This window comes from Cheilinus undulatus, linkage group 23 (genome assembly GCF_018320785.1).
Source record: "Cheilinus undulatus linkage group 23, ASM1832078v1, whole genome shotgun sequence".
NCBI lineage: Eukaryota > Metazoa > Chordata > Actinopteri > Labriformes > Labridae > Cheilinus > Cheilinus undulatus.
In genome coordinates this window covers 21,949,347-21,967,793 of record NC_054887.1, presented here as the reverse complement: position 1 = coordinate 21,967,793, position 18,447 = coordinate 21,949,347, and the positions used below count along the sequence as shown (strand labels likewise).

General features: G+C 39.3%; 1 protein-coding gene across 3 annotated transcripts in view; it reads left to right on the top strand.

Annotated features, from left to right (window-relative positions):
* The window catches only part of anks1b (ankyrin repeat and sterile alpha motif domain containing 1B), a 360,504-nt gene that overhangs the window by 109,322 nt on the left and 232,735 nt on the right, over nucleotides 1–18,447 (top strand). For all 3 annotated transcript variants that reach the window (XM_041780709.1, XM_041780708.1, XM_041780710.1), the window contains one exon: nucleotides 17,000–17,152. In XM_041780709.1, the coding sequence (XP_041636643.1) occupies nucleotides 17,000–17,152 (153 nt within the window). The remainder of the gene's footprint in view (nucleotides 1–16,999; nucleotides 17,153–18,447) is intronic.

The following is an 18,447-nucleotide window of genomic DNA, read 5'->3' as shown; positions in this document are numbered from 1 at the left end:
CTCCTGGAAAGGTTCACTGCTGTTCCAAGTTTTCTCCATTTGTGGCTGATGACTCTCACCATGGCTTGCTAAATTCCCAAAGCTTGAGAAGTGGCTTTGTAACTCTTTCCAGACTGATAGATGTGAATCAGTCTGTTCTTGAATTTCTTTATATGGCAGCATGATGTGTTGCTGTTTCAGATCTGTTGGCCTACTTCACTTTGTCAGACAGGTTCTTTTTAAGGGATTTTTGGATTCAGCAGGTCTGGTAGTAATCAGGCCTGGGTGTGGAGAGTGCAATTGAGCTCAGCTTTCCAAAAAAATGTGCTTAATCACAGTAAATACATGATTTAAAACAGCGGTGGATCATGATCTGAAACATTTAAGTGTGACAAATGTGCAAAAAAAACAACAATACTTTTCCACAGTGTTATTTGGCCCCTGTGCTACAGATGTATCCTGAGAATGTTTTCTTTTCCACCAGCAGAGGTATGAAGAGTCTAAATGCTTCCACTTTGTCTTTCCTTTTTTTCTGCCCCTGCCATTTTTACTCCTTTAGTTCCTTAAGCGAAGAATAAAAGATCAGCTGTCTTAAACTAAGGAAGGTAATCAGAGAGTATAGAAGATGATGCATGCTTCTGCACGTGTGGATACATGCATGCATCAAATTCTGCCCTCAGACTTTTCTCTAGGGGCAGTGAAGCATTCTGGAAGGCTGGAGGCTGTGTGAACTAAGCCAAAGGTAAAAAGTCACAAGGCCACGCACTTTCTATGTGTTTCCAGGAATTTGTGTTGGGGCCTGTGCTCATGTTACAGCGCGTGTAATTGCATTATAATGCACAGATGTTGCTACCACACATGAAAATGAAACCATGAGTTCCCTCACAGTCAACATGTGAACACGACTGTACGTCACAGGCTGCCTGGGGAAAGTCCTTACTCAAACACCGCCCACCGCTGAAACCAACTGAGCCATAGGATGTTTTTCCTCTGAGTAATCTGTTTAAAGAAAATGTTATGTCACGTTTTCCTTCGCCTGACGCTCCACTGGCAGCATGTTCCCTAATTAAAGTTCAGTGAAAGAAACCTGATTCATCTCAACATGGATCTAAACAAACTTCAGTCATCAATGATGATTTCAAGCTGCGAGCAGATTGTGTGTGAGCGTGTTGATCGAGGTGATTTAAGGAGATACAGAAAGACATTTGCAAGATTTTCCTTTTGGGTAATTTGAGCTTAGACGGAAACATGGTGCTTAATTCTTCTCATTAAGAGATTTGTCATTGAGTGTCTTACTCTACAGGGAGGTCAGAGCAAAAGTTTAATCCACAGAGCGACAGCCCTGCAGCTGTCAGGGAGTGCTGCTCCAAGGCAGAATCATTCAGCTTCTTTTTCATCAATCTTAATGTGTTATTCCTCCTGGAGCGCTTACATTATCCTGCATGATGAAAGCAGAAATATTTGATAAAAGCTCAGTGAGACATTTCTTTGAATTCTTCAACTCTTTTTAACCACGAGATTCAAATATTCAGACTATTTTTACATGTTTTTCTAATGCAGGTCAAGGACCAAAAAGATGCTTTCTCAGTTGTTTTTAAGTGAAATAACTTCAGATCACTTTTGATGCATTCAGTCTAAGATCAAATAAGAATGTGCAAAGGCAGTCGTTCAGAAACAAATATTAGAAACATATTTCTTGATCAAGATTAGATTTATTCAGTGAACTTTTACCGAAGCAAATACATTTCCTTTTAACTTTAGTAAATGTAAATTGCCATCAGAACTATATTACACTTTATAAAATATATTTTCTTCAGAGAACCCATTAATACCTATTTAAAAAAAACAATGCCATATTTCTTATTAGAGTACTCAATTAATTGACATAAGAATTGATAGACATCTCCATAACAAAACGAATCGATTACTGCAGTCCTAGTATGAAGGCGACCTTACTATATAAAAGGGAGGGGTGGTGCAACAAAAGTTTTCTGTGGTAGTGAAAGAAGAATGAAGAGAGATAAAAGGACCATTATACAGGGGAAGTCCTCACCTGAAGTATAGGTCAACCTGAGGTAGCACATTCCTGTACAGGAGGTGGCGATCTGCACCTTTACAAATAGGTGGAAAACCACCGTTAGCTCAGAGAAGAAGAAGAATGGGAAGTCCATGAATTATAACTTGGTGCAGCATTTTAGGATTTTGAAGAAAATCTATATTTATGATCTTGTAATGTCAGCTGTTTTGACCCAGTACACCCAAGGAGTCTTCTGAGAGGTATCAAGTGCAATTGGAGCAAACCAAGACAGACGGACGTACAGACACACAGACAAGCTGTCAGTTATAGTTGTTAGATTTGTAGCTGGTCATCAATTAATCTTTTATCAATCTTTGTTTTGCCCCAGTTCTTCACAAAAGATATCTCAAGACAAAAAACAGGTTTAAACTGTACTCTTTGTCATATATTACTTGCAAGGACTAAACATTCATCCAACATAAGAAAAAGACCTGACAGCATTTAGCTAGTACATGGGGACAGAGAAAAAGCTTTTAACAGACAGAAACGTACTTACTTTGCTTAAAAAAATCTTGTAAAGATCTTGTAATGAATAATGAAAACTTGAGTTAAATAACTTAATTTAAGTTGCATTATTAGTAAGTTTCATAAACTAAGTGCTGAGTTTATTAGACACATTATTTAGGCCTAAGTATTATCAGATGCTCTTGTATATATCGACGTAGGTGGTGAGCCCGGAAAAACTGTGTTTTGAAATGTTGGCACATTGGACATTGCCTGAAATCCGATACTGTGCATCAGTAAGGCCTGTTACATACTCCGCAAGAACAGAGGAATTTGTTCTTTTTCTAGACCAGGCCACTCATACTTCATGAGAAACTAAAGTGCAGAACTCTTGGGAAGTCCTCATAGGGCCCTCCCACTGCAGCACTCATCATGCGTGCTAAGCATTAAACCACACCCACTTCAAATTTCTGATCAATCACACAATAGTTGTCAGACACCACACATGAGAAAAGATCTGCCCGGATGATGTGTCAAGAACAAGCTGCAAAAAGAGAGAACAAATTTCTCTGTTCTTGCAGAGTGTGTAACAGACTTGATTGTATAATGTAAGTCTCTATTCCCCTCAACATGACAAAAGGAACAAGCTATGCCTACTAGCTATTATAATCCTGGTATTGCCAGCATTAGCTATGAATCACACAGCATTTTACTTACTGGTCATGTTTAGCCAACACTGCTGAGTCATCTGCTTAGATATAAACACATGTATGTTGGGAATTTATGCATATGTAAGTGTCTTATTATAATTTCCGAGCCTAATTTTCCTGGCTTTTGCCGAAAAGGAGTTTTATAGTGAATGCAACAGAACAAAAAAAGTGAATGAAAATTTTTTAATTCATTGGATTTTTTTCTGTTTACTTTCATAAAGACACATAGACCCACATTGAGAATAGCAGTGAAGACAAATAGGAAAAGATTTTCACCTTGTCCATCTCCCCTTCCCTCCTCTTTATTTACTCATCTCTCCCCAGGCAGCGAGCTGAGCTGCTGGGATTATGAGCCTCTGTAACGGAGCTCATCCTGCATATCAGTCCATCAGCGTTAACATGGTGTGTGTTCAAACAAATACTCCCTGCGCTTCATTCGCTCTGGTTTCATTTCAACCCAGGCCTGTCTGATAAGGCTCGCTTATTTGCATGGATGAAGCTGTTTGTTTGGTCCCTTTAGAGATGAATTCAGATAAGACTGATAGTGTTTACTATGGGAGATGTGTGCAGTGTTTGCGTGTACAGGTAAATATACCTACAAGTGAACAAGCTGATACTGCGTTTGAAGTGGGCACTGCATGAATGGAGATGCCGTCATAAAAAAATAAAAAATTAAGCAATATTGCAGGCTTTTTTGTTAAAACACTGACAAACAAACACTGACATCCATTTGTATGGGCATGTCAATAATGCACGGTCATGCCTGTTGATGCGTCATTAGTGGATGGCTGCAGCTCAGAGCCCAATCAGCAACAATACACCGAGTGTTAGATGATATCGGAAAGCTGTCAGAGCAAACGTAATGGAAATATATAGCTGGCTCTGAGAACACGGAGGGAGGATTTTCTTTTCTTCTCTCGTCCTGTCACTCTGCGTCGCTGTTCATCTCTTTGTCACTCTCCTTTCTGTCGGGGAAATGCATTTCTCCCTATCTAAAGCTTTGTCAGTGCCGCGGATTGGTCTGACAAAGCTTTATTGTCCATTTAAGGCTGCACAGACAGAGCGGGTCAGCAGCAGCATCAGCGTTATTTGTATACTCCATCCTTGTGGCTCTCATATCCGCATTGAGATTTATCAGCCAGTGTTTGCACGTTTCATTACCTCTGCATGCTTGTTTTTGTGTTCAATCTCAAAATACTGTCGTGACCGTAATAAATCCATTATCAGTTTTCAAAGTACTAACAACCAAGTGTTGACAAAACAATCTCAGCATAAGGTCCAGTGAATGTATTATAAGATCATCATCAGCTGATTGAGTTGCCCAATTAACATGGATTTGCAGATTTTCATTGGTATCTGTTGACCTTGGAAACAAAATTTCACAAACAATCATCTAATTTAGTATCTGTATTCAACTGAGGGAAAATTCAGAACTCAGAAAAAATACTTTGAGATTCACTGACCACCAAGATTGAGTTATGGCAAATTAGCAAGATGAAATAAAAGGTTTAGAATAAAAAAGCAGTAATACAAATCTACGAGACTTTTTTTCTACTTCCCTAGGCGACCATAAATTATTCATACACATTAATTTGACTTTTCACACTAACTTGCATAGAGAGAGAGAGAGAGGTAATGTTTCAAATGAACTGCACAGTACAACCCTAATGAGCAGAGTAGGATCCTAAGAATTACTCCTAAAAAACATTGACAATAAATCCTGCTGTCCACAGCCTTATTATACAAGACAGCCTGTTTGGGTTCAGATTGACCTCGGCTTCAAAAGTTGACAGAAAATCTCTGTGTGCTGCTACAGTTAACAAAGGCGGAATGGGAGGACAATTATCCACTTAATACATGCGCCTCACAGTGGGAGATTTTTCCTGTTGAGTTTGGTGGGAGGGGGTTAAAGCAAGCAGAACATGACATATAAAGAAAGGCGTGGAAATTACAGATAAAGCGACAGTTCCCAAGGCTATAATGACATAATTTGCTAAAATAACAATGCCACAAGTACTTCAGAATCTTCACAGTTTCACTGAAAGAGCAGCAAAGAAATAACCTGCGAATAAAAAAAAAAAAAATGAAGCATATTCATGACATGCATAGAGATCGAAGAAGTAGCACTGTCCAAGCTTCATCAGCCCCAACTACTTGCTCATGGTGAATTTTACTGACTATTCCTGCTGCGCCCACACATCATCTTACCCTGACTTCATGCAGAAAATATACTTGGGGATTAGCAGGAAGAATTCAGGGTCAGGCAGGGGTGAAAAAATAGCTGTTTGCACTTATACATCATCCAGAAACTCCAGGAAGTTTCATGATTTTTGTGCACTTGTGGAAACAGCAAATCTCTGATTGCAGATCTGTGTTAATTTTGCGAGTTCAAACTTTCTTTTTCAGTCCTGAAATTCCAAATATTGCCCTTTATATTGTAATTGGTTTTAATTGTTTGGGGATCAGTAGTAGTCAAAATATTTGCATTTCACTGAGGCTTGACATTTGAGGACAACACTCTGAGTTGTAAATATTCTTTTGATGATATTAAGTAGGACTGATCTACAATAAAGACTTTAATAACAGATATAAAATGGGCCTGTATTTTGACCAATAACCAAACATAAAAAATGCATGTTCATTAATTATCTTTAATTACAGTATCTACTGTCTAAACTCTTCAGAAACAGCAGCCATGCAAAACACTCTGTGAAGATTGTGAAAACTGCACAAGCTTACTGCCCTTAATCAGTTTGCAATGCATGTGACTTCCTGGTAACTAGAGATATCTTCATTTATCAGTTATTGATCATTATCACAGGATTAGAAACCTTTATTGGTGTATCAGTTTTTCCTGGTTGTCTGTGGCTGAAAGGGAAGCTCTGTAGTGTAATTATATAGTATAACTGTCAGGCAGTAAGTAAAAGGCACGTCAGCATTGTTTATCAAATTAAACTGAACTTCAGCACCTTTAACTGTCAGTTTGAAAACATTTTTGTCATTTCCTCTGCTGCTGCATTCACTCTAATTAACTTGAATCAGTGGAAATAATGTTTGTACAGCTGTGTTGCTCTTTTAGTACCTTCTGTTTTTAGCTGTATGGAGTCTGCATTTCTACTAGCTATAATACGGTAGTTGTCAGCCAGCCTGCAGTGCAAAACGCTCTGCCCTCCTTTGCCCGTCACTTGTTCTTACTGAGGAGTTCTCCATCAAACCAGCACTCCACATGGATTATTTGATTATACTTCCTGTTTTCTGCAGAGTTATGAACTAAAGAGGTGCCAAACCCTGCTGGTGTGTTTTGTGTCGCTCATGTTCCAGCACGTTCTGAGCAGTGAAGCAGAAGTGGTCACTTGTAACATACAATGAATGGGGATGAATTTTCAGTGAGGTTAGGTCTTGTGCACAGTGTGATGTGGCAGCACTTGGGGTAATGACGCTGCATGTCTTAGCACTTCTTACTGGTTTAAGTGGCCCTGGATATTCACCTACAAGCTACTTTATAAAGTACGTCTGTTCAATTGCTTATTAACACAAAAGCTAATCAGCCAATCCCATGGCAGCAGCTCAATGCATTCGGGCATGTAGATGTGGTCAAGACGACTTGCTGAAGTTCAAACTGAGCATCTGAATGGGGAAGACATGGGATTAAGGTGACTTTGAACGTGACATGCTTGTTGGTACCAGATGGGCTGGTCTGAGTATTTCAGAAACTGCTGATCTACTGGTATTTTCATGCATACCCATCTCTCGGGTTTACAGAGAATGATCCAAAAAAGGAAAATATCCAGTTGTTGCTGACCATGTTCATCCGTTTATGATCATAGTGTACCCTAACCTTGCAAAACAGATGTATACGCCCGTTTCCTTGTTTCTCACTGGTGAATCCATCTTGCAAAGCTCCCGTCTAAACCGTTTGGGCCTGGTTAGAAAGTGACAGGACCAAAAAGTGATGAGGGGCAGTACTTTCGGCGGAGTCGTGACGTAAGCAAGCAGCAACAAGAGGCCGGTGCCGTTATGGCAGAAGAGATTAGCGTGGATGCTGCTAAAGCGCCAGTTTTATCAGAACTTGAAGACATTTCTTCGTTAAAAGAAGAACAGAAAACAGCATTGAGTTGTTTTCTTTTCAAAACGACAAAAGTCGTGTACTGACATGTCTATTGTCACCATGGTTCGCATTATGCAGTTCTATATGGAGTTCATTCCTCGTTAGCTGCGCACGCGCACCTCGGTAGCAGTGACGACGTCACGTGTGTTGTTGCTCTGGGTGGCCCATAAAGATGTGACAGAACGTTAATACAAACACTCTCCGAGTTTTATTTTCAAAGGCTCTGTCCTTTTCCAAACACTGTCTATCGAAGGTTTTCCAGATGGATGCGTGAAACACATCCATCTTGCATATCGGGTTAAGTGTACCCATCTTCTGATGGTTACTTCCAGCAGGATAATGCATCATGTCACAAAGCCCAAATCATCTCAGACTGGTTTCTTGAATGTGGCAACAAGTTCACTGTGCTCCAGCAGCCTCCCCAGCCACCAGGTCTCAATCTAATAGAGCACCTTTGGGATGTGATGGAAAAGGAGATTGCATCATGGATGTGCAGCTGACAATTCTGCAGCAACTGTGTGATGATATCTTGTCAGTATGAATCAAAATATCTGAGGAATGTTTCTAGCACCTTGTCGTAACAATGCCATGAAGAATTAAGGAAGTTTTGAAGGCAAAAGGGGATCTAACCTGGTACTAGCAAGCTGTACCTAATAAAGTGGCCAGTGAGTGTATAATCTGCTGCCAACTTTTAGATGACAAAATTGGTATCAAAAGTGCAGGTTAGACACCAGAATTTAAGGTAATGATGTGTTTAGAGTCAGGTTAGTAACATTACTATTAGGCAATGCTAATTCACACCCTATATGATGTGTTTAGGAGGTTGGTTTTGATAACACTTGAAAAAAATACAGTGTGTTTTTATTCTAATACAAGATCAGTAACATAATGCAGCTGAGCCAATGCTCTTGAGGCTTAATGCCTTTCATAATTTGATAATTTACACTGTTTAGCCCACTTAATAGGTTTGGTATTTTTCAGTGTGTGTATAATTATGTTTCACATAAATGAACACATCAATAAATGAATCTTAACATTGTATAATTCAGTTGAACTTACCTTAGGAGACCTGTTGCATGACTTCTTTTTGTTCTGCTCTGTTGAATAAACTAAGTAAAAGTATGTTGAATGCAAAAGGATGACTTTTGTGCTCCTTTAATCAGGTTACACTGCCACCTGCGGGAGGTTGTCGTACATTACAAAGCTAAGTAGATGGACCAACTTCTAAACCAGCGGCTGAAACAAAACACAAACTATGATCGGTATCTTCTGATTTTACTCATCAGTGATTGTAATCAGTAGCAAAAACCTAATCGGGGCATCCCTACTGGTAATTATTGTTCACCAGTTCTCATAATGTGCTCCCAGCTTTAAGCCTCTCTTTTCCTCACTAAGTGTAAACAGTATAGACTCTCCTCTGCTGACTCTGAAGTGTCTTCAAAAATAATTGACTCCGTAGCTGAAAATACCACCTCTTTGTGTCCTGCTGTTCTTCTCATCGGTTGTGTTAAATATACTAGGATGCTCTGTTGTGTATCACTGCTTTCAAATGAATGTAAGATGCTCTAAATAAATCCCTTGCAGCCTTTTTAACTTTATTTCCAAGTGCCTTTAGATTTAACTTGTAATAGATGAATGGCCTGTTCTCCAGACACTGAACAGATACTCGCCTTAGTGGCAAATGATGACTGATTACGCTGTGATTGTGGTTGTTTGGGAGCAGGCAGGAATATATTACATTGTGATGAAGACGGTATATACAGTAGATTAGAAAAGATGTTCTTTAAATGATCCCCTGAGGAATGTGACTCACTCTAGTGGAAAATAATCTAACAGTGGAATCTCCACGCAGCAACAGAGTGAACAGAGTTTATTAAACAGAATAAAGCCAACAATTAAAGCCATAAACTGTGATGAATGTGGATGACGGTGAGCATGAGTGTGTGATTATTGTGCTTACAGTACTGCAATCAGACCTGCTCTGGAACGTTCCACTCTGACATCAATGGAGGGGTGTGCGCTCCATGGGGAGAACACATGGATCTGATTGGCTGAGGAGGGGGTAAAGCACTGGAGCACGCTTGTGATGTTTTCGCAGCTTGATCACGTTGTATGTCTGTCTTCATATAGGGTCTCTTTTCCCTGTGTCACTCACACACAAACTGTATCTCTCCATCTCTCTCACTCGCTGCTTGGAGGGGTAAAGCCGAGAGGGAGAGGGAGAGGAAGAGGGAGGGCTGTGGAGAGGGAGAGTAAGAAAAGGCATGAGATGAGATCTGAGCAGCCAGTGTGGTCGTGGTGTTTTGGAATTTTATTGTGGAGGTTTTAGGGGTGAATTGACAGCGGGAGATCTGAGGGAATTTGGTAAAGGAAAAGAGGAGAAAGGGGGGATATCAAAGGCATGTTCGCCTGCATGAAACAGAATACTTTATATCAGTTATTGCATGCAGTGTAATGTTTCATGAAAGCCTTTTTAATGCTCTTTTTTTCTTTTAGACTGATGTAATGTACATAAAAACCTATCTCTCTATGGGAGCAGGGTTTCTTTTGTGTAATTTTCCTCAAAAACATCAGTGGTTGTGATGACTCGGTCCATTTTGTGGTCAAAACTGAAGCCATGGCAGATGTAAATGCATGTTTTCATGAATATTAAATGCATGAATACGTCAGCATATCACTGGTGTTCCCAGTAATTTAGTTCTTGGTCGATTAAACAGTAATTAAAGGTGCTGTTAGCAGGGGCCTACAGAGGCTACTCAAATCCAAATCCTGAAACTAGTAAAGTCTTCCCTCACTCTCTTTCCATGTATTTTCTATTTTCTGCTGCCTTGTCATGCAAAGGCAAAAAGCCCCCAAATAATCCTATGAAAAAAAAAATTAAAATTCAGATGGACTGGCTAGACTTAAGATAAGGACACAGTCAGAAAACTGTCAACACTGGGCAAAGTTCAAGTTTAGAAGAGCTTGTCTTGTAGGGCTGTGCATCTTCACTGGTCGAACAATCAGATTAAATTCAACTAAACTTAAAACAAAAAGTAAGGAAATTTGTGTTTGGTAGATTATTTCTTTGTTGTAACAATGCTTCTTGGTAATAAATCTTATACCATTGGAAAGCCTGTTTATTACCCTTTTAAATGATGCCACATTTGTAAGGATCATGCATTTGTGGGATGAGCAGCAGAGCTGAGTATGTGGGTTGCACCCATGAAAAATGTACCAAATCTTCTCTGCCAATGCCAAACAGCTTATTTTACTGTTGCTATTGACTCTTGTTTTGAGCTTCTGGTACCACCTGATTGGTAGCACCTGTGAGCATGGGCCCTGCTACAGTGGTCAGTAGTTGTCTGCTTCAAGAATCGGCATGCCACGTTTGACTGATCTGGACAGGGCCCATTGGTTGGGCAACTTCAAGCTGGTGTCCCGCAAAACCAAATTGTGGCATTGTTTGGAGTGAACCCTAGTACCATCTCCACACTGAAGGCCAAGTTCCATATAACGGGGAATGTCAGCGACAGGCAGGTGCCAGGCTGTTTTGGCTGTGTATGGTTCTTCCACAAACTACTGAGGCTCCTGTTTGCTAAGTGAATAAATTGTTAAATTGTCAATATGGCTTGTTTCTTCAAACTTCAACCATCCAATCCACTAAACACCAAACAAGAGTCATTGGCAGAATCAGCTGTTTGGCATTGGCAGAGAAAATTTGGTACATTTTTCATGGGCGCAACCAACATACTGAGCTCTGCTGCTCATCCCACAAATGCATGGTCCTTACAAATGTGGCATCATTTAAAAGGGTAATAAAAAAGCTTTCCAGTGGTATAAGATTTATTACCAAGAAGCATTGTTACAACAAAGAAATAATCTACCAAACACAAATTTCCTTACTTTCTGTTTTTATTTGTTTTGATTTAATGTCATGACCACAGTTTGCACCCTGTTCTTTGAATAAGCATGCCTAAAAAAAGGAGCGTGCCACTGATTTTAGGAAAAACTGAAAAATCTAAAGCAAGCTCTGTTCATACCAAGTATGACAACATTTTTAACGCAAATAAATTCTTATGAAATGTGTTTGACTCCCAGCTAAAGTTTTATGTAAACAACCAATGCATCATTAAAGTCCCTGTAAAGTGATTTAATAAACCTGTATTTTAGGTTTGTATGACAGGCCACTGTGTTATGAACCAACAGGCCAAAATACAGTCTTGAAAAACATCTCTAAGTTTATAAAATTAAGCCTCAAAATCATGAAAGGTGAGGCAGTGAAATTGAATGAGCTGAGGCAACACACACTCACAAGAAATATGATCCTCTCAAATTTAAATCAGAGTGCAGCTGCCTGGCTCTGTGCCAGAGAAGAGCAGTCTCTGTTATATTTTTAATGACCCATGGGCCTTCGTGGTTGATAGTTTGGGGATATTTACCTCACAATGAACAGACACAGCATGTAGCTGGCTGTCAACTTTCAGTGAAGACAGTATCATCAGCTAACAACAGACTGTATTAAGATGAACTGCTCGTCAATTTTATATCATTGTAGCATAAGGGGGGCAGTGTAATTCCCCATCAAGACTGGTGATGTCATGGGTTCCTATATCTCTCCTGCCCAAATGAAACCAAGCCAGGAAAGAGGTGAACAACTTTCTCAGTGTTTTCACGTTTACAGTAACATTATTCCAACATCTAGTGTGTTAAGACACAAAGTTTGGATTTCACTTAACATGGACTTAAAGCAACAAAGAATCTACTTGCTGAGCAAGATAAAGTCCTTTACTCTCTGTAACAAAATGTTCTGTATTTTTTACCTTTATTCCTTTATTAAAAGTCTTTTAATGTTTCTTTTGTTTGCTGGTTTGATGTTCTGTCTGTAAAAGACAAAAAGTGGTCTTCACAGTAAGAAGATCTGCTCCAAACTGGAATCCAGCAAATAATCAGATTCCAGCCACGTTCTTTGTGAGGCAGGTGGTCCAAAAATCTGAGGGAATAATTTCCCAACAAGACCATTTCCCCCTCTGTGAGTTCACTGTTCTGCCCTCAGGCTGCTGCTTTATCTGGTGATTCTAAACCTTTCATTCCCTCCACCATCAGGCTTTTCAACCTTGATAGTAGTCACTTGGTTGAAAAACTTTGTTTTATATATATTCCTTGTTCTGCATAAAACTGCTTAGTGGTTTGGTCTGTGTTCTTGTGTTGGTGGTCTGTTTGTTTATTCATACAATTTATGAATGTAGACTAAAAGTGTTATATGTATTGCATCTCAGGATGCCTTATCTATCAATTTTGATACATTAATGCTCTTAAAAGGTGTATTTTAGTGTTTACCTGACCCTGGTGTATGTCATTACCTACCTATATCATTTTACAATAATTTTAACCTCACATTTATGAAGTCGATTGGAAAACTTGAAGTCATGTCTGATGACTGCCATTTGGTGATATTTTAACATGAATAAGGATGCCCGAAGAGCAGACTGCAGACTACGTGTGCTCACTTGTCAAGACGGGGGTTAGGAGTATCTGATGACCTTTCAAATAATTAAAAGTAGGGCTGCACGATATTGGATTTTTGCTGTTATCCGATATGCCGATATTTACAGATTCATTTTAGCCAATACAGATATTTAAATATGTTTTACATAACTAAAAATTCAGTCCTTTGAACACAATTTTAGGTTTGAGGATGAATAAAGAAAGACACTTTTTTCCTTAAAACACACTTTAAAGTTTAAAGAACGAGAATGAATAAAGAAAGAGATCTCAACTTACATAGGTCTGTTGGCCCAGCCTAAAACTAATTTATTAGTATGTATGGCCAAATTTTGCATTTGATATATGCTGATATGCACCGCCAAAATATTGGATTTAAATATCAGCAAAAATTTTGATATCTACCAATCCCGATATCTGCCCGATAATATCGTGCATCCCTATTTTAAAGTGCTGTAAAGGCTTTATTAAGCTCTCACATTTGTAAAATAAACAGGAAAAAACTCCCAAGGCCCTCACTTCAGACATTAAAATGCACTTATTTCATTACATGGTCACATATTGACCTTAAAAACTGCGCTGACTCATTTTGGCATCAAGCCTTCATCAGAAAGTCGGACAAACAGAAGTTAGGAAGCTGTGGGTTTTTTTAAAGTGCTGCTCAACCAATAGAAACATGCCACTTTGGCATGCAGGCAATGGCCTGCAGAGGGTGCCATCATCTAAAACCTCCAGCAGATAGTGTTCATACGGGTCAAAGGAGATACAAATAATCTCCTACAGAACTATGTGAATATACATACATATGTAGAAAGGTATAAAGGGCAGTGCAAAAATACTATATTACTGGTTTGATGAGGTAAAACAAGATGTACGTTTTTTTGAATACAAATAAAAAGTTATTTAAAAAATACAGTGTAATCTAACTTTTCATTTAGACCAGGATGTTCTAAACTACAGGCCACTAAACTCCCTGGAGCCAAAATGTTAACAAATGAAAAGCCGTTTGGGAGCCATAAGAGCCGGCTGTTCCTACTGAGCTGAGCCAAATGATCCACATCATCATAAAGAGCTGAAATTCCCATCAGGAACTGGTGGCAGTAGGCTGTGTTATATTTGACTGGCATCGTACTTCAGAATATAGAAGGCAGTGTCAAACAATTTAATTACCACCACACTTTAAAACAGTATGCTGTCTTTGAAAATGTAGTCACTATCTTAAGAACCAAACTCCATAAATCACCAGGAAGGCTTCTACTACATTTCTTTCCTTTGCCTCCTTCCCTTTCCCATCACAGGCTCTTCTCTTGTTCATCCTGTCTCCCCTTCACCCCCTTCTTGTAACGTTACATCACATAGTGTTATATTTCAACCACTTACTCTACATGTAGGTTTTGCTCTTGGACATACACCAGCAACAACACTGCTACACACGCATACCCTCTTTAAACTTTCCTTTCTCCCTCTGATAAAATCAACAGAAACATAGATAAATGCCTCCCTCGTCTACGAATGTCTACAGTATATGGTTGCTGGATTATCAGTTTTCACGTTATAAGCAAACACAGATTTCATTCCCATAGAGCCCACCACTCATCCTCTCTCTGCCGTCTTTTCCCTCTGTATAGCTATCCATCATGCCTCTCTCTCCTTCCTGGGTGTCCCTCTGCCCACTTTTCCACTCATTATTGGGCTCTTTTCATCCAGAGCTGCAGGACTCTAGAGACCACCAACATTGTTCTGGTCCTGACAGGGGCCCCTAGAGATCCTGAAAATGGCCATATATCCTTTAAACATGAGGTCTCCTGCAAGTTCAAAGTAACCTTTAAAATACACACAAATCACTCTGAGACATTAGGGCCAAAGTGCTGACCAGGAATCTATGGAGCATAAATTAATTATTGTACCCTTTTACCACCAGCCTCCATGCAGGCATGTGGACATGGGTGATGGATACAAGAACTTTAGAAGGGCTTCATCTTTCAGCACTGCAGCAGCTGGTATAGATAGTGTGATGTACAAATTAGGATTGTCAGTATACTAATTTTTCTGCCATTCTAGTTAATATCAAACATTGATTACTAAAACTTGCAGGCTAGCTACTATAAACTTTCTAACATGCAGGAATATGTCACCAGTGCATTTCTCTCTCTTACTTGCAGCAGATCTGGTCAAAAATGACTACAGGTCTTTTAAAGTCTTTGGTAACTTTGATACTTTTGATTCAACAATTATGCAGATTGTGCCATTTTAAACATGTACTGAAAAACATAGAAGTATTTAACATTTTGATCCCTACTGGATATTCCACAGACAACAGTGAGGGATATTAGAAAGTGAAACAACAGCAACTCAGCCAGGAAGCAAAAGACCATGTAAAATCACAGAGCGGGGTCAACAACTGCTAAGGTGCATGGTGTGTAAAATCAACAACGCTCTGCTGATTCCACAGCTGAAGAGTTTTGAACTTTCACTGGCTTTAATGTAAGCTCATATACTGTGTGGCAGGAGCCTCATGGAATTGGTTTTTGTGGCTGAGCAGATGCATGCAAGCCTTGTACTAAGTCCATTTTCAAGTGTCTGAAGCACCTCGACACTGTGGAGCAGTGGAAACGTGTTCTCTGGAGTGATAAATCCAGCTTCTGTGTTGGACAGTCAGATGGGCAAGTCTTGGTTTGGTGGATGCTGGGAAAATGTTACCTACCTGACTTGATTGTGCCAATTGTGAAGTTTGGTGGAGGAGTGATAATAGTATGTGGCTGTTTTTCAGGGTTTGGGCTTGGCACCTTATCTCCAGTAAAGGGTAATTTTGATGCTTCAGCATACAAAGACCTTTTCAGTCAATGCTTTGCTTCCAACTGTGTGGCAACAGTTTGGGGAAGGCCTTTTTCTATTCCATCATGACTGCCCTTGTGCACAAAGCAAGGACTGTAAAGACGTGTTTTGATGAGTTCAGTGTGGAAGAACCTGACTGACCAGCACAGAGCCCTGACCTCAACCCCATCGAGCACTTTTGGGATGAACTGGAACAGAGATTGAGAGCCAGGCCTTCTCCTCCAACATCAGTGTCAGACCTCATAAAAGCTCTACAGAATGAATGGGAACAATACATTATGCAGTAATTGGTCAACCCTGTTACAAACAGCAGGTTACAGATAAAATCTCCACTTAACATTCATCCTTGAGGATGGAATCATAACCAAGATAAAGCAGTAATTCTTCAAACTACTATCAAAAATGTTTTTTAATTCTTTCCATTTAAAAAACTAAAACCATGGCTCCTGCAAATCAGGAAAAACACTTTAAAAAATATCCAATTAACTACTGATATTTTTTGTTTTACATAGTCAAAGATGCATGAAATCACTAAGGTATGAACAAGATTTATAAAATGTAAATACAACACTGGACAATGAAATGTGAATTTTAAAGCAATTTGTTTGAAATCGAAGCTATTTGAAAAGAGAGTTGATGCATATAGTAGTAATCTTTTGTGACAAGAATCATTGTCTAAGGAATAGTATGCTATTTTAGTTTTACAGCAGTAAAGTGTTGTTTAAAAACCAAGAAAGCCAATGTTACATTGTGATTCTGAATATGTTGAATGGCCGGCTGAATGAAAGATGACAGGCTCAAATGACAAGTATGGAGAAAAGTGTTGAAGCAAAAAAGCGCACAGAGTTTGAGGAAATGCGATTAGCTGTATTTCACAGTCAGGAAGCTTTAGATTTCTCCTTGACGGCTCACACAAACCTGACATGCCTTTAAAATCTCTACATGTGAAAATGATATACTGGCTGAAACCTGTCCATATGTGGAACTAAAACATCTACAGAGAATGAAGCTTTCAGTTTTGAATTTCACCTCGTGTCAATGTTCCAGTACGTAAAAATAACTACTTCCTCTCCTGTCTTCTCCTTCCTTAAATCTCAGTCCTTTCACACACATTCCTATATCTTTCCCCACTGCTTCCACATGTTAATCCTCTTTTCTAGAATCTCCTTCCTTCATACCTTTCTTATTTACTTTTGACCTTCACTCCTGCCTCCCTCATCCTCTTTTTGTCATGTTTCCTCTCTTTTACCTCTCCTCACGTCATCCCCTACACTTACTCTTCATGATTCCTTCAATTCCTTCCTTCTTCCTCCCTTCACCTTTCTCACAGTTAATCCTTTCTAACTTTCCTCTTCTCCACAGAACCATGAGAGGGAAACAGCACTTCACTGTGCAGCCCAGTACGGACACTCTGAGGTGGTTTCAGTGTTGCTTCAGGAGCTGACCGACCCCACTATGAGAAACAGCCGACAGGAGACACCCCTGGACCTAGCAGCGCTATATGGACGGTTACAGGTGAGTGAGAATGATGCGTTGTTGTTTTATTAGACTAATTAACATCGTTAGATGGTTGTTTTCCACTCCAAAGGCTGAGATTTACATTAGCCTTTAAATGATGTTCTATATCCCCTTTATGGTGTAACAACATGATTAAGATCTCTTTTTGAGGAGACCTGGCCAAGACCACACCAGTTACAATAAGAACAAGCATTCTGCATTGCAGAGAACAATGAAAGAATGTTCCTCTGATCTCCATGCTTTTTATGCAGATACCTGGTATGTTTTTGTTGTACTGATGCAGATCAGCTGATATTACATAAGTCTGCTTTAAACAATGCTGTAACAGTTTAAGACATGCATTAAGACCTACAGTAGCGCGAGGATCAGCAAGAACAGCTTTCCAATCTTCAAATCCTCATCCCAGGCATTCAGTTTACAGCCTGAATTCTCAGTTAAATTAGATGTCAGTAAATAATAAAATTCTGATATGATGCCTCTTCTCAAACAGTCCTTTACCTTTTTTCTGTTTTCTGTTGAATGTGCAGGTCTGATTGACCAAACTTCTGAGTTGCAATTATTTGAAGAGATACTTTTTACTGTATTTAGGCATCAAACGGCTTTTTTACCCAGCCCTGAGCAAACCTTTGGAACCTGTTAAAGCTTCCTGGAGGAAAGCAACTGAAAACTAACGGTGGATTCCATCAAGAGGTTACATTAATATGACCGAAGTTTACCCAGTGTGGCTGGTGAAATCACAACAGATTAATTTTTGCACGTCAGATATATAAAGATGTTTATAAATGATTAAAATTGAAAATATTTCTGTAGAAGTTTTATCGATAGCAACTGATTTCAATTTAATAGCAACGTTGCAATTTTATATTTCCCATGAGGGATGTAATAATATCATTCAGTGAAATTACAAATCAAAAATATCAACAATTAAAATCAATGTGAGTTTATTAGTTTTGGCTAATTTTTAACTCTTGTCTCCAGTTCAGGCTTTGCACAGCTGCATGAAATTAACATCACACAGAATTGCAACTTAACCCTTTTTATGCATGACAACACTGCAAAATTGCTGAGGCTGCATTGTTGTCCATCAAAGTTCTACATTTTAACTGCAGGAAGTGCTTTTTGCTATCGTGGATGGAGTCGTTAACAGGGATGAGAGAACAGGGGAGAGACATGCAGCAAAGGAGTCACAGGCCAGACTTGAACCGCCAAACCATCTGTGCCCCAGCTATTGTCTTGTCTTTAAATCCTTTAGAGACATTATTTTGTTTAGAAGGTAATATCAATGCTTTTCA